We start from the raw sequence: 17,941 nt of genomic DNA, 5'->3' as shown, positions 1-17,941 counted from the left end.
TATCATTTAGTTGTAAGATTTGAGTTGGCTCCAAAATATTGTTTTCTATTATGTGCTCACATTGAAATTCTCTGTTTTCCAATTGTGGGTTTTCACAAGACACTCCCTTCCCCCACAACAACAAAAAAATGCTGGTCCCTGATTCAGCTTGGAGAATCATTGTTTAGGTTGTGAAAATCCTATCTTGAGCCAGCTTTCAGCCTTACACTCAAAATTTCTCGGTAGTGAGGAAGATAGTTTGGATTCTGGGCAGATTAACCATAGGTTTCAACTATCTACCCAAATGCTGCCTTCCATGGGCCCCTATAATTATAGGTTGACTCTGCTTACATTTTTTAGCGTCATTTCTCCCCTCCAGGTAGATGAATATCAGAGCTGATGCAAAATAAATTCATTAGAGTAATTTATAGCAAGTATATTAAGCCCAGAAGCCAGAGCTATGAGAAAAGAGAGCAAGAGCGCCCTTTGGGAGCGATCTCACTCGACCCAGAACAGTCCTGGTGACACCGTAGAGAAAGCCCATCTGCTAACTCTGCCCCAGTGGGGAAGGAGGGCCCGAGAATCACACAGAGAGACAGTATCACAGAACCATGGATGGTCATACTGTGCTAAATTCACTTCCACTCTCTGAAAAGCATTTCAAAAAAGCCACTCCCTAACATCTGTATACTGCTGCTTCTGTTCCTCATCACGCCTAGGAAACCAGGGAGTAAACTCCGGACCACATACTGAATTGAAATGAAATTTAGTCAAGCGACCCCTCAGGGGTTCATTGACTTTTGACCTTCGCCTTTGAAAAGGCTTCTCTCTGTCTCCACAGACAAACTGGTGATCTATTTAGAGGCTATATAAACAATGTCAAAATATGGGGGCTAGAGGGGACAGCCATGGGGGCAAGGCCGTGAATACTGGAACAGTTAGCAACACATTCTGTGACATCCAGGGTGTGTTTTGTTGTCGGTTGGTTGCTTTAATCTTTGGGCGAAAGGATATTCCTCTTACTTGGAACCGAAGTCAGCAGAGGGGAAGTGCAGACCTCACCAAACACAAAGTACAGAAACACGGTCCCAAGAAACTAGGGTTGCTCCCCTGCTAGGCCTGCAAAATGTCAGACTCGCTGACAGCACAGACAGGCGGCTTCTGCTTCACCCGGGATTTCACACTCCGCATACAGCTGCCTTGGCAGGACTTGTGGCCAAGGCAAAATTACCAGGAATTAGCTAGGAAAACAGATTCATTTCCTTTAAAAACTGCAAAAAACCCCCCTCTGGTTCTACCCACATATATCTATAAGAACACTATCTAAAGAATTTTTATTTGCCTGTTTTTGGCTTTTCTTGGCAGTGACTATGTTTCATACTAGATTTTGGATTGCGTGTGGTCCGGGGATGTACTGCAGTAGCAAAGGACAGGAAGGTGGTGAGAATCCCAGGGACACTGTGATCCTTCTGTTAAGGTGTACCTGGAAGGTATGCTTGATCTACTCACCAGAGTTTGGTTTCTCTTCATGAAATACAACACCTCCTTCTTCTATTTCTTGAGATAAGCAAATTGGGGATGTAGTTTCTCTAAGCTTACTAGTTAGCTTTTCATTTATTCATGTATTTAATTCATTTGCATAACTCCTTGAGTGCCTGAATACATAGTGGACAAAATAGGTAAAAATTTAAAAAAAAAATTCCTTGCTCTTGTAGATTTATATTAAATTATTTAGGCAGGACGCAGTGGCTCACGCCTGTAATCCTAGCACTTTGGAAGGCTGAGGTGGGTGGATGGCCTGAGCTCAGGAGTTCGAGACCAGCCTGGGCAACATGGCAAAACCCCATCTTTACTAAAAATACAAAAAATTAGCCAGGTGTGATGGCACATGCCTGTAGTCCCAGCTACTCGGGAAGCTGAGGCATGAGAATTGCTTAAAGCCAGGAGGCTGAGGTTGCAGTGAACTGAGATCGCACCACTGCACTCTAGCCTAGGCAACAGAGCGAGACTCTGTCTCCAAAAATACATATAAATAAATAAATAATTTTATCTTTGTAACAGCCCCATGAGGCAGGTACCATTATGATGAGTTTTTGTTTGATTGGATTTTTTTCTTTTTTAACAGGGGACTTGCTAAAGTCACACAGCCCATGAATGGCAGACCTGTGACTTGAAGCCAGGTGAGCTGGCTTCAGAGAGCCCCACACTCTTCCTTTAGGGCGCTATACTCCCCGATGGGACTGATGCTGTGATTGCAGGTTCAGAACAGGAGCAGTTCAAGCATATACCTGTAGTTTCTAGAGGCAAAGTCTTTAGTTTATACCTGTAGTTCTTTAGCATACACCTGTAGTTCTAGAGGCAAAGTCTGTAGTTTCTAGAGGCAAAGTCCGCAAGATAGTTTAAATGACAAATATTGTACAGTTAGTATTGTGGCTGATTTCCACATGAAGATGTCAGTGACTAAAAGCACCCTCTTTCTTATAAGTTTCCACAGGCAGGGGAAGGTGAATCAGAGTGGAGAGATCGGAAGAGTGAAGGAAGATGGGGAGGATGCCATTGGGATGGGTGTGGTGGCAGACACTGAGGACAGGGACTCTCGGATCAAAGTTTTCTCAGACTCAACATTTTGCCTGAGAAAGTCCTACTAAGGCCAACCAAATAGTACAAACTTTGAATTATATCAGTTGCTTTTATAAGATCAATTTTATTATTTCACCGAAATAGCTCAAGGCAAAAAGAAATAACAGCCAACTGGCTCGAATCATAGTGTCTGATAAAAGTAGGTTCATTCTTACTTTGCCTATTGGCTTCTCAATCAGAGGGCTTGGAAAGCAAACTGGAGTTATGCTGCTGTACATGGAAGGTTTCCATTGCTGTTCCTGCAAGAAAGGAAACACAGAAAGGGAAATTTCAGGGACGTGGCTGGCTTTCCTGCTGCATGGATCCATTTTCCTGATACAACAGTGCCGCAAGCATTTAAACTTGATAGTTGTCACTTGAAATACTTGAGTCAGCATTTTTGCATGGTTTCTTTAGTTTGCAGCCTGTGCAAACCCATTTAAACTTGTACAGGGACACCATTTATGACATTTTGAGGGAATTAATACACACATGTTGACATAAATTCACAATATGTTCACCTCTTAAGATATCTTCTTAGAACATGGATCAGACTATGTGAATCTTTTAAAAAATAACTTTACTAATATATCATTGCATAAAAACAACGACCTGGCCAGGCGCGGTGGCCCATGCATATAATCCTAGCACTTTGGGAGGCCGAGGTGGGCAGATCACTTGAGATCAGGAGTTCAAGACCAGCCTGGCCAACATGGAGAAACCCTGCCTCTATTAAAAATACAAAAATTAGCCAGGTATGTAATTCCAGCTACTCGGGAGGCTGAGGCAAGAAAATTGCTTGAACCAGGAGGTAGAGGTTGCTGTGTGCCAAGACTGTGCCACTGCACTCCAGCCTGGGTGACAGAGTGAGACTCCATCTCAAAACAAACAAACAAACGAAGTGATCCCATGTAACCCTCTGGTTTCCAAATTTTTGATTCCATATGGGATAATTTCCAAAGTACTCTACCTGCTATTAGAGCCCTCCCAAAGAGTCTTTGCTTTTTCAGTTTTGACTCCAACTCTGCCCTATAGTTTACCCTAAATCTCAAGTCACATTGGCCTATGTTATTTTTGTGAACGTCTCCAATTTATGCTGTTCTTTATGCTGCTCACGATTCCTAAAATAGCCTTTCTGTAATATCTGCCTGTGAATTCCTACTTGTTCTATAAAGCCCAGCTCAAATTCCCTACGAAACATTTCACTATTGTTCTCTACTTCTTACTAGAGTCAGAATGAATTTCTCCCTACCAAGTCTCAAAATACTATTATTGGAGTGTGCTATGGTTTGAATGTGCCCCCTATAAGCTCCTATGTCAGAAACATAATTGCCATTGTAAAAATATTAAGAGATGAAGCCTTTAAGAGGTAACTAGGCTATCTGGGTTCTCCCCTCCTAAATAGATTAATGCTGTATTCATGGGGATGTGTTAAGTTATCTTTGGAGTAGGCGCATGATAAAAGAAAATTTCAACTCCCATTTTCTCTCTGTCTCATGTGCTCACTTCCTCTCACCTTCCACCATGGGAGGGCCCTCACCAGATACTGGTGCTATAGTCTTAGATTTCCCAGCCTCCAGAACCATGAGCCAAATAAATAGCTTCTCTGTATAAATTACCCAGTCTGTGGTATTCTGTTATAGCAGCAGAAAATTGACTAAAACAGAGTACTTGTCACTATCTGCTGTGAATGTGAGCTACAGAGGACAGAACTCATGCTTTAGTTACCTTGTATCCTTCACAATCTAAAACAGGTCTTACACTATGTGTGTGCTCTTTTTTTTCAATTAATTATTTCTTTTGTCAGCCGAATCTTTTTCTTTATATCCTTACTAATTTCTAAAACACCCCACTAAATCCAGCCCTCTCCAACCTCCAGCCCCAGTTCTCACTACACACATTTTTCACCCAGTTTTTTCAGTCTTGGTAGAGAAGACATCAAGAGACTTGTTATTGGGGGAAAAAAAAACTTAATAGTAGGTACCAATAAACCCCATAAAATAAAAACGAACTTTAAAAATTAATCAACAAATATTGACCCATCCCCACCCACACTGTCTATTAATTGGCTGTGTTTCTTGAGTAAAAGGAAGATTTTTTTTCCTGTGGACTTAGCAAGGAATGGAGTATGAACCTCTGGAATCTCTAGTCCTGCTGTTACGAATTATCTTACCCCCTTCCCCTAAGGCAAATTACTTGTACTCTCAAAGGGTGGCCCTCTCTGCAAATGTGGTTTGTGTTATTCACACACATCTCACAGAGTATTTTGAGACTAATTGCAATGATATCTGTGGTCTAGAAAGGCAAAGTATAATTCCTGGGGAACAGACCCTATAGTTTACCCTCAGGAGAAGCCATTCAAATTGCTAACTTCTTCCCGGGGTCTGAAAACAAGGGTTATAGTTGGGTTCTGAGACACGCGGATTTCTGTCCATTAGGAGTTAAAGTGAGACCAGCAACTCATTTCACAGGTCATGTTCCAGCCATCAAAGAGTAATTACCATCAAACCCCACTGGCACAGGTCCCAGCAATATTAGTGAGTACGTGAATAAAAGTTTCAAAGGAGATATCATTACCAACTCCCACCTTCCAAAGGTAAAAAGATACTGAATGGCACCAGAGAAAAAGCCAAAATATATCAACTTAAGGTTGTAACTTTTTAAAAATGAAAATAACTGTTCAGTATTGATGATTGTGAAACATGATTCTGTTTCAAGGAAGTCAATCTGCAGAGGCAGTAGATGAATCTAAAGAACTCTGGCCTTCACTCTGAGGCGCCTCCAGTTGCTATGGCAACATGTAACTAGCTTTCTTAGGGTGTTACACAGCCTGATTTTCTTTAGACCAAACATTCCCCTGATACATTTACACTGGGTATACCTAAGACCAAAACAACCCAGCAGTTGCAAAACATAGATTTCTTACTTATAAATTATTTATTTGGTAGGAAAACATAAGTCTGGGCCATACATAAAAGGGAACTTCTGAAACAGTGGGTTCATATGCAAAACACAGAACAATGAGGGACATACAGTTATTATTAAATAGCATTCCCCTTTTCCTATCCCCTATCCTCATTTCAGGCTTTTCCCACCTACAGGGTTTTGTATGTACTATGTATATATGTATTATATGTATTAGAGATACGGTGAATATGTATGTACACACACGCAGTCTGGGTGACTGATGCTTACCAGTGTTTCACACTAACTCGCCATTTGTGGAATGTGGGGGTGTGGGCGCTGAGGATGGACTTGGAATAAGGAGACTAGCAGGGAAGTAGAGAAAAGTTGTTGAAGCCTCAGGCAAACCAGCCATCCTCTCCAGATCTCTGGAAAATGAGGGTAATTGTCCCCTTATCTTCTTCCCATAATAACTTCAGAGCTACAGAACTCCAAAAAGCTACAGAACTTCTCAGAAATCTCTACGTGAAAGGTATCTGGGGTTACCTTTCCAGATTGGACCCCTTAAAGGAGACCAAAGAAGTTGTTAAGGCCTTTAACTGTAATTACTGCCTTCAGTGTTTATCCCGATGCCTGAAATATAAGAGCAACTTCTGGTGCAAAAGGAAAGCGATAATCAAGGTTTTTAAGAAATAAAGATGTGAGGATCATCTGGCAAGCTCAGCTAGTTGATTGAGCAGTGGGATCAGACCAAGTGGCATCTGCTTAAGGCTGAGTCACCAGGCAGCCCAAATTATCCTAATAATTCTGAAAGAATGCCTCCTCTCGCAGAAGTCTTGATTTTATATTCCATATAAAACAAGGATATTCACATCCATCCAATGCCTGCCCCTCCTCCCCACACCTCAAGGCTAGTAACAGCGCGTTCTGTTTTGAGACGGAAGCAGATTCTACCTTAAAGATTGCTATTCCCATCTCCAACCTCACCCTGTCATTCATTATTCAAGGAGCAAAAATAACTGCACCTTGCTTCGGTAGAAACCTTTCAACAAACTGATGACAAAGCACTTTGGTTGTTCCTCACACTGCTCAAAGGCTATGGGCTCTTTCTGGGGCCTAGGATATGGAGGGAGCTGTGACCTTTCAAATACTCAGAGGAAACAGAGGAAAAAGAAAATTCCTAAAAGGGGATGTGATGTAGATCATCACCGGCTGTCCTGGCCCCTGCTCTCTCTGGCCCCTCAACCTGGTTGTTGAGACCAACCAATAGGGATTTGGGCTGGTCCCTCCCCTCACAGCTGGAGTTCCTCCCTTGGAAGGGTCAAGCACACAGACATAAAGCTGAGGTGGCCTTGGGAAGGGAGGAGAACTGGGTGGAGGGTGATTAAATGTTGACTCACTCAGGCTTGACCAGACTTCCTCCCTTTTCTACAGTCGAGTACAGTTTTTGGTGAACTTAAGTAAACTGTGCAAACTGCTACACTTTCTTCCTTCCTTTTGGGCTATTATCACAGGCTTGCCAGCAGAAAGAAGGTCACAGGGGAGAACAAACTCACAAGCATTCTGGGTTTCCAGTTTTTTTTGGCAGGATCTTGTTAGAGCCTGACCTGCTAATGCATTCTTCAGCACCTCCCTCAGTACCCATTTCCCTTAAATGCTCTGCTAAATTTTGGCCTTTAAATTTCTATTTCCTAGTTGTTTTACATGCTGATTTTTAAAATGTCCCTTGTGCGGTTACCTTTCTTCCCCATGTTTCATGCATCTTCAGCACCACCTGTACTTACCACAAGGCTACAATTACAAAGAACATTAAAACAAGAAACACTACACATTAATGGGACTTCTGAAAGAAGACGGCACATTCCCTTCACCATACTCACATATCTTGGAGTTTTCTGCCAGGCTTTATCCAAATGCATGTGTATTAAGCTAGAACACCACTTTGTATTAACCTCTTGTATCCACGTAGCACCACATATTACATATTTTGTCTTGTTGCATAGTCTGTAGAGTTGTAATATTTAGTAACTACAAAATGTTCCATCAACATAGACTATAACGTATTTTATATCTTGATATATATTTTTATCATTTCCATTTTCTCCCTTTAATTACATATGGTCTTATTTTTGTCTTTTGAGTCATTTCTTTAGAATATATTTCTAGAAGTAGGATTTCCAAGCCAAAAATATAGACATTTTTATGGCTCTTTTTATTTACTATCCAATTATTGCTTTTCAAAAGGATCGAACTGGTTTATACAGCTATCTCTAATATATACACATATGTACTATACATTTATATATATATACATATGTACTATATATGTATATATATTAGAGGTATAGTACATATGTATGTACTATATATATATGTATTTAGAGATATAGTACATATGTATGTACACACACACACACACACATCCAACTCTTTTTTGCTTAACAGCAAATCCCTGAAGAACTGCCATCATCAACCTCATATTTATAAGTTAGAACACTAAACACCACAGAGGTGAAGTAACTCAGTGTCAGATGACCAATGTCCCTTTTATGAGCTTCACTGGCTTCAAGTGCCTGTACCCAATATGTTCCTGGTTTCAATGAGTAATCGCTGACTATGTCTCTATCCTATAATTTCTTCAGCTTGTGTCACAGTGAGACAGTGAGCACGGAGTCGGAAATATGTCAGCTCCATAGCTTACTACCTTTGAGACCATAAGTTAATGAGCCTTGCTAAGCCTCAGTTTCCTCAAATGTAAAATGGAATAATACCTATATCATAGGCTTGTTTGGAGGACTTTAAAATTCAGTCCAGCAAATAAACTTACATAATAAGTGGTACTATTATTTTTCATGTTAATAAAAAATATTTTCTTGTTAGTCTTCCCTGGTGCCTTCTTCAGAGTAGAATAGCAGGTATCAGTGAATCTCTATTATAATTTAATAAATAGATTTCCTCACCTATTGTCAATCAGCAGATATTTTCTAAGTACTGTAACTTAGCTCTTTGCTAATTTTATAAGAATTTTATATAAAAATGTGTATTTATAAGTAGTATAACAATTTATAGAAATGTAAATAAGCTAGAAATATTCCCCTTAGGAACAGGAACAAGACAAGGATGCCCACTCTCACCACTCTTTTTCAACATAGTACTGGAAGTCCTAATCAGGGAAATCAGACAATATAAAGAAATAAAAGGCATACAAATAGGACAAGAACAAGTCAAATTATCTCTCTTTTCTGACAATATGGTTCTATGCCTAGAAAAACCTAAAGACTCTACCAAAAGGCTTCTACAACTGATAAGTGACTTCAGTAAAGTTTTAGGCTACAAAATTAATGTACAAAAATCAGTAGTACTTCTGTACACCAATAATGTTCAAGCTGAGAGCCAGATCAAGAACACAATCTCATTTACAATAACCACAAAAAATAATAAAATATCTAGGAATACATCTAACCAAGGTGGTGAAAGATCTCTACAAGGAGAACTACAAAACACTGCTGAAATAAATCATGGATGGCAGAAACAAACGGAAAAACATTCCATGCTTATGGATTTCAAGAATCAATATTATTAAAATGGCCATACTGCCCAAAGCAATCTACAGATTTAATGCTATTCCTATCAAACTACCAATGTCATTTTTTGCAAAAATAGAAAAAAAATTATTCTAAAATTCATATGGAACCAAACAAGAGCCTGAATATCCAAGGAAATTCTAAGCAAAAAGAACAAAGCTGGAGGCATCACCTTGCCCAGCTTTAAACTATGATGTACGGCTACAGTAACCAAAAGAGCATGGTATTAGTACAAAAACAGAAACATAAACAGACCAGTGGAACAGAACAGGTAACTCAGAAATAAAGCTGTACACCTATGAATATCCAATCTTTCATAAAATTGACAAAAATAAGCAATAGAGAAAGGATTCCCCATTCAATAAATGGTGCTGGGATAACTGGCTAGCCATATGCAGAAGAATGAAACTGGACTCTACCTTTCACCATATACAAAACTCAAAATCGGTTAAATATTTAAATGTAAGACCTCAAACTATAAGAATCCTAGAAGAAAACCTAGTAAACACCATTCTGGACACTGACTTTGGCAAAGACTTCATGACCAAGTCCTTAAAAGCAATTGCAGCAAAAGCAAAAATTGACAAGTGGGGCCTAATTAAACTAAAGGGCTTCTGCACAACAAATGAAACTATCAACAGAGTAAACAACCTACAGAATGAGAGAAAGACCCACAAACTATCTGACAGAGGTCTAATATCCAGAATCTTTAAAAAACGTAATTCAGTAATCAAAAACTTAATAACCCCATTAAAAAGTACAAAAAGACAGGAACAGACACTTCTCAAAAGACGACATACAAGTGACCACAAACATGTGACAAAATGTTCAGCATCACTAATCATCAGAGAAATGTAAATCAAAACCACAAAGAGATACCATCTCACAACAGTCAGATGGCTATTATTAAAAAGTCAATAAACAACAAGTGCTGACAGGGCTGTGGGGAAAAGGGAACACTTAAATACTGTTGTTGGGAATGTAAATTAGTTCAGCCACTGTGGAAAGCAGATTGGAGATTTCTCAAAGAACTTAAAACAGAGCTACCACTCAATCCAGTAATCCGTTACTGAGTCTATATCCAAAGGAAAATAAATGATTCTACTAAAAAGACACATGAACACATATGTTCATTGCAGCATTATTTGCAATAGCAAAGACATGCGATCAACTTGGGTGCCTGTCAACAGCTGCCTGGATAAAGGAAATGTGGTACATATACACCATGGAATACTACACAGCCATAAAAAGAATGAAATCATGTCCTTTGCAGCAACATGAATGCAGCTGGGGGCCATTATCCTAAACAAATTAAAGCAGGAACAGAAAACCAAATACCACATGTTCTCACTTATAAGTCGGAGCTAAACATTAGGTACTCATGGAAATAAAGATGGAAACAATCGACACTGGGGACTACTAGAGTGAGGAGAGTGCAAGGAGGGCAGAGGCCGGAAAACTACACATGGGGTACTATGCTTACTACCTGGGTGATAAGGTCATTCTTACCCCTCACTTCAGCATCAGGCAATACACCCATGTATCAAACCTGCACATGTACCCCTGAATCTAAAAGTTGAAATTATTTTTTAAATGCTTAAATAAAAAGCATAACAATTATAAAAATTATAAAAGGTACAAAATAGATTATTTAGAAGTTTATTAGTTTAAATGAGTATGTTTACCTTTAAATTGTAAACATATTCTTTTTTTTTTTTTTTTTTTAATTTTTTGAGACGGAGTCTCGCTCTGTCGCCCAGGTTGGAGTGCAGTGGCGCAATCTCTGCTCACTGCAAGCTCCGCCTCCCGGGTTCACGCCATTCTCCTGCCTCAGCCTCTCCGAGTAGCTGGGACTACAGGCGCCCGCCACCACACCCGGCTAATTTTTTTGTATTTTTTTAGTAGAGACGGGGTTTCACCGTGGTCTCGATCTCCTGACCTCGTGATCCGCCCGCCTCGGCCTCCCAAAGTGCTGGGATTACAAGCTTGAGCCACCGCGCCCGGCCAATTGTAAACATATTCAATACTTTTCTATTATAAACCATAATTATAAATATAAGTTTTAAACTCATTTAAAATAAAACATACAATGAAAGTTTCAACAATGAACAAATATTTAAAATATTTTTTAAAAGTAATCAATTGAGTTAATAAAATAGGCATAGGCTTATAAAAGTAAGTGCTTATGAAATATATTTATGTCTGCTTCTAAGTTCCTTATAAATAAGATAATGATATAGTGAAAAGCACATTGTTGGCTTTGTAGTCTGAAGACCTGAATTTGAAAACTGGCTTTGACACTTACTTGATATGTAATCTCTTTGTGGCTCATTTCTTCAGCAATAAAAAGTATAGTATATAATTTGTTTTTATTTTATTTTATTTTTTATAAAAAGGAAGACCCAATCTTCTTTGTCTGAAAACAATCAACCATCTTTTATACATGTCTTTGGAATGTCAAACCACAACATGTGATATTACAGCACACGATAGTCCATTCACTTGTATGATATAAACTCTAGATTCTATAGGCGTTTGGAAAAATAAGAAGGGAAATGAAAATAGGAAGTCATCTATTCAGACATGTGAAAGCATCACATAGAAGAAGAAATAATTTTCCATAGTTCCCATGTATCACTGGAGGTCAACTTCATACACGAAATCCCAGATCTATGAGGTCCAAGGGGGTCGAAATGCAAACAGCTCATAACAGTGCTTTCAATAACAGGGAAAGAGGGAGGCAGGGATGCTGTAACCTGCATCTCTGCAGGTGGGAGCTGCTTGAGAATGGCAGCAAATTTGGGGAAAGGTATTAATGGGTAAGAGGCATTTTATGGGTTAAATGACTTTCCCTCCAAATTCATATGTCTTAACTCTCAGTACCTCAGAACATGACAAATATTAATATGACTGTATTTGGATGTAGGGTCTTTGAAGAGGTAATTAGTTAAAATGAGCTCATTAGGGTGGGCTCTAATTCAATCTGACTGGTGTCCTCATAAGAAGGGGAGATTAGTGTACAGATATGTACAGAGGAAAGACCATGTGAAGACTTGGGGAAAAGAACGGCCATCCACAAGGCTTCAGGAGGAACCAATACAGCCCATGCCTCGATGTCAGACTTTTAGCCTTCAGAAATGTGAGGGGAAATAATTCCATTGCTTGAGATCCCCAGTCTATAGTACTATATTATGGTAGCCCTAGCCAACGAATATAAGGCATCCTAGGGAAAAAAAAAAAAGAGCTTCAATATGGGTGAAAACGACTCAGGGCAGAAGGTAGTCAGTGTAGGAAAGGTTTTCCAATGAACTGGGGAAAGGGTGTTGCAGTGACCAGTGACAAATCAGATGCAGACATCTGAAGGGGTGGGGTTCTGCATGGCAGTGCTGAGCAGGCACTGGGGATATCTTATGCCTTACCCTCAAGGAGCTCCCCAAAGGGTAGTTGGGGAAAGAAGTGAACAAATTCTATTTAAAAGAAGTGGTACATATTAAGGCTAGAGGTATGCAGAAGATGCAGGGGGAGCAAAAGGAGGAGCATCTAACACAAAGGAACCCCCTGTTGCTGGGAGGCTTCCAGGAGGAGGTGACCCTGGAGCTGAGTATAAGGGGACAGAATAAAAGTTAGGTGACAATGAAGTGGTGTGGGGTGGGAGAGGATGGCAGGTCTGAGGATATGAAAAGAGATGTATGCTGTTTGAGGAGGAGGAAATTTCACGAGTGCAAGAAAAGAGGTATGGAATAAAAAGAATTGCTTTTTATAAAAGCAGTTAAGAAGACTTTTTTTGTGAACCACAAATAATCTGGTGCTGTTAGATCTTCCCAAGTGATACTGGGTTGGTGAGAGATGGTGCAAGGCAAGAACTACAAGATTCTTTTAACAATGTTTCAGTGGATTTCCTTAGTGGAGAGGAGGATGCGTTTGAGGGGATGAAAGACTGCAAACCAGGCAACTATTTAGGCTGCTGGTACCACAACCAGGAAAGGTAGGCTAATGTCTGGATATCGGCACTAGCAAAGTAGCAGAAAGACTAGAGAGGAGGGGACAGACTGAAGAAATCATGGGAACTTATCCATTGGTTGGAAATGGAAGTGGAGCTAGATAACTGGCACGTTTCTAGGAAGTGGAGGAGTGAGGAAGTGCACCAAAAAGTACAGAATCTTGCTAGGATTACAAGAAAAGGGAAGGACATGATAAGAGTGTGGATGACAGGCAAGGAGAGACAGTTAATTTAGGTTAGGGTATCGCTCAGAACCAAAAGGCACAAAGAGCATTCACCACTTTTGAGCTCTGCTTTTAAATGCATTATTCTTTGGTGTACATTTTGCATTACATTTTGGCCTTAACCTGTCTTCCTATCTCAACTTTAACTTTTTGTTACAGCTAAAATTTTCTACTGTCTCCCATGCATACACTATACTTATTTATCCCTCTGTTCCTTCTCATGCCTTCATCTCCCCTTCTCATTGGTCCTGGCTCCACCATCTACTACTCGCAGAGACTTGGGCATGTTGCTACATCTTTCTAAACCTTAAACTTCCTGAGACACCAAGTGGAGATACTACTAATGACCATTGGGCAAGGTTGTTGTGTAGATTAAATGGAAAAACACAGGGTTCCACTGGAACACAGGAACGAAGTTCTAAACCAGACTTGAAGGTAGAGGGGGTAAGGGTTAGGGAAATCAACAAATCTTTATAGAAGTAGTAACTCCCACTTCTTTCTACTTTCCCTCATAAACATCTCTTTCTTGGAAATGTGGAAGACTTTTGATTCTTGCTCCCCCCCTCAGATCTGTTCTTGATATGATGGCTGAGAGAGCTCTTTAAAAAATTTTGAAGTATGATCCTTCCACTCTGTTCTCCTCCTCTTTAAACCAAACACTTCAGAAGTTTCCCACTGCTCTTAGATGCAGACTAAAATTTCACTTTGATCTAGAAGGCCCTTCTTGGCCAGGCCTCTTCCTACCTCTCCAATTTATATTGCACCATTTTCCTCCTTCTTTTAGCACCTTGAATATCAAGTTCTCTCTTGTCCCAGAACCTTTCCTTATGCTCTTCTCTCTTCCAATAAAAAAACAAACAAACAACAACAACAACAAAAACACATATCCACCTCCTGGCATCCAACTCTTCACTTTCCTTTCTAAATTCATCCAATCTTCCCTTCAGTATCCAGCTCAACTGTAATTTCCATTGGGTTATATTGACTTGCTTCTATGCTCTAATTCCAGAAAACATTTCTCCTTTGTGACCCTTATCATAATTTTAATTAATTTGGGCATTTTTTTTTGGTACACGTATTTGCGTGACTTTTCGAGAGAAAGCACATATGATCTGTCTCCACCCCTGATGACTCTCAGCTTCCCCCGGGTCAGGGGCTTTTCTGTTCTTGTCCATCACTATATCCCAAAACTGTTGCACAGCACCTGGCCTATCACAGGTACTCAAGAAATACTTCTTGAATAAAAAGTAAATAGTTAAATAAAGAAATGGATGGATTCCTAAGATAACTCTTAAAAGACAGGTAAGGGGGCAGGCAAAGAAAAGAGAGTAAAGTTTTTTAGGCAGTGGGTAAACACACAAATACAAAGGAAAGAGAGAGCAAACATTTGAGTAATTGCACATTGTCTGAAAGATCATAGGATACATAGGAAGTTGGAGAGTTGGGAAGGGCTAAACCATGAAGGACCTTAATTATCATGAAGATAATTAAGAGCAAGGGAGAGCAAGAAAAATATTTTAGGCAAGGAACGTCTGGATGACAATGTGCCCTATAAGGATCACATTGGTGTCATGGTAAAGAATGTATTAGAAGAGTCTGAGGCTGGGTGTGGTGGCTCACACCTGTAATCCCAGCACTTTGGGAGGCCAAGGTGGGCAGATCACTGGAGGTCAGAAGTTTGAGACAATCTTGACCAACATGGTGAAATCCCGTTTCTACTAAAAATACAAAAATTAGCCAGGTTTGGTGGCACATGTCTGTAATCCCAGCTACTTGGGAGGCTGAGGCAGGAGAATTGCTTGAATCTGGGAGGCGGAGTTTGCAGTGAGCCGAGATCACACCACCGCATTTCAGCTTGGGCAAAAAGAGCAAAACTCAAAATAAATAAATAAATAAAACAAAAAAACAGTCTGAGGCTGCGAGGCTGGAAGCCCAGAGATCAGGCAGGATCCTGGGAGCTAAAACAAGATGATGGAATCTGAGTTTACAAAGAGGTCAGATTCAAGAGAATCAGTCAGTTTCCCACAACTAACTGTAGAACAAAATTAAAGTTTTCTTTTATATGACTTGGCTCTGTGCCTGTGCTTAGTGAATGCCCTCACTTCATCTTCCTCATGTATTCAGATCCATGTTAGTCTTGTGTCTTTGTGGTCCAAAAAATAAAAAATAAAAGAAGAACACCATGAAGGTGCCTTTAGAGTTTGGGTGGAGAATGGGCAAGGAAAGGTACCTATCAAAGGAAAAAACCCTCCATATTGATTGGCGAGGCAGGGTTTCATCTTTTAGAATAAGATGTGCTGCTTTTGTTCCACGTCAAAAGAACAAAATGTGCACAGGTGGTGTGAATAAATAATCCAGATATAAATAAATTATAGTAGGATGCCCTTCTGGATGACATTTTGGCAACAAGTTACCTTTGCAATAGTTCATTCAAGGCCAGCTCTATGAATGCTTGATCTGCACAGTAGCACTGAGCTTGGTCCTCAGATGGGCCCCCACTTGGTATAATGCTATGTTGTTGCCATTTAAAAATTCTTAATAACTGTATTCTTAAACTTGGCTTTATAAGTGAAGGTGGATGGAACAATGGAAGATGCACATGAGCAGAGGGGATGAGCACCATGTGCATGTCTGTTGCTCCCTGACACCCCATTTGCGTATAGTGTGCACAGTGCCCCGTAAGCATACAATTCCAGTGAAATCACAACGTGTGGGAGTTCAGGAAGACTCAAAGCAAGTACAAGGTTATATCTTCAACTGAGTAAACAAGGATGCTGACAACTCCAAGAGATCATGCCTTCCGCTTGAACCAGAACTTGCTTCGTATGCAATAGGAAAGCAGTGGTGTTATAAGAAACACAAACAACCAAGGAACCTTATCATATGCTTTTTTTTTTTTTTTTTTTTTTTTTTTTTGAGACGGAGTCTTGCTCTATCACCCAGGCTGGAGTGCAGTGGCCCGATCTCGGCTCACTGCAAGCTCCGCCTCCCGGGTTCACGCCATTCTCCTGCCTCAGCCTCTCCGAGTAGCTGGGACTACAGGCGCCCGCCACCACGCCCGGCTAATTTTTTTTGTATTTTTAGTAGAGACGGGGTTTCACTGTGGTCTCGATCTCCTGACCTCGTGATCCACCCGCCTCGGCCTCCCAAAGTGCTGGGATTACAAGCGTGAGCCACCGCGCCCGGCCATGCTTTTTAATTTATGTTATTTTCTTGTATTAGCCACTTATGCTGAAAACAATGACATAGAAGGTAGACAAAAAGATAAGGAAATATATAGTCCTTTCCCTTTTAGTCTTTATTTACTCATCAATATTAGCCAAAAGTAGAAAAAGTGTTGGTAGAATGTATGTGTATCAAGAAGTGTAATAAACACTGTTGAGTCAGTTGTACAGCATGTCCACCACTGTTTGGGTAAGAATGAAATACATATGCACGTACAAGCTACAAAATAGAAATTGTATAATTTCAGTGATTCTGGATATGAATTAAATGTTCTTACATTTACATTCAAAGCTGACATTGTACTATACAAAGATGAATGATAACATTCATGTTAATTTAAAATTTTTTCTTAGAATGACAACAAATAGCAAATTTAAAAAACACCATGACAACTTGAGAGACAGACTGCAGAAGAATAAAAAACACTTTACGTTTCAGTACATTGAATGACATATTTTTCCCTTCTTTTTGGACAAAGGACTCTGCATTTACATTTTGCAAGCGGCCCTGCAATTAATGAAGGGAGCCCTGTTGAAAGGGAAAGCATTTCTAGACATCAAAGCACAGGCAAGACAATCACCAATCCTGTTGGTGAGCAGTGAAAAAAGTAACTGGGCCAGGCGCGGTGTCTCACGCCTGTAATCCCAGCACTTTGGGAGGCCAAGGCAGGTGGATCACCTGAGGTCGGGAGTTCAAGACCAGCCTGGCCAACATGGCGAAACCGTGTCTCTACTAAAAATACAAAAATTAGCTGGGCGTAGTAGCATGTGCTTGTAGTCCCAGCTACTCGGGAGGCTGAGACAGGAGAATCACTTGAACCAGGGAGGTGGAGGTTGTGGTGAGCCAAGATCCCACCACTGCATTCCAGCCTGGGTGACAGAGTGAGACTTCGTCTCAACAACAACAAAAAGTAACTGACAAAATTCAGTTTTAAAAACTGGTTTGTCTATATAAATTGTCTTGGCATTCATGGCCTTCTAAGTGAAATGTATCTTAATGTTAGAGTCCTATGACAAACTGTGCTTGATACATCGCAGTACTTTTTCTAAATCAGGAGCTCAGGTAAAATACAAGTGACAGAGATAGTCAAATTGGATTCCAAAATCACCAAAAACAATCTGTCTAAAAACTCAGGAGCTTCATGTGGTCCATGCACCTGTGAATACTCTAACTACAGGCTGAAGTTAAGCTTTGGATTCTGAGATTATACGGACAAACAGAATTTCTGTTCTCAAAGATTAAATCAATCAATGTTAGCATAAATTTTATCAAATGCTAAAATAATTAAAAAAAGAAATATCTATGCATCTTTACACTTACATGCAACTTTTAAGGAAAAGAGAATAAGCCTTTGTTCTCCCATTTTCAGGGCTTTCTCTGTTTCACAAGCATATGAATTTTGGCTG

At 40.0% G+C, this 17,941-nt stretch overlaps 1 protein-coding gene across 2 annotated transcripts in view; it reads right to left on the bottom strand.

Moving 5' to 3' along the window:
* Positions 1-17,941, bottom strand: part of RASGEF1B (RasGEF domain family member 1B) — a 633,330-nt gene that overhangs the window by 172,568 nt on the left and 442,821 nt on the right. For both annotated transcript variants that reach the window (XM_055297172.2, XM_055297173.2), the window contains exon 4: positions 2,775-2,858. In XM_055297172.2, the coding sequence (XP_055153147.1) occupies positions 2,775-2,858 (84 nt within the window). The remainder of the gene's footprint in view (positions 1-2,774; positions 2,859-17,941) is intronic.

This window comes from Symphalangus syndactylus, chromosome 10, assembly GCF_028878055.3.
Source record: "Symphalangus syndactylus isolate Jambi chromosome 10, NHGRI_mSymSyn1-v2.1_pri, whole genome shotgun sequence".
Lineage (NCBI taxonomy): Eukaryota > Metazoa > Chordata > Mammalia > Primates > Hylobatidae > Symphalangus > Symphalangus syndactylus.
Note: the sequence above shows the minus strand (reverse complement) of the source record. Positions and strands in the feature narration are given on the sequence as shown.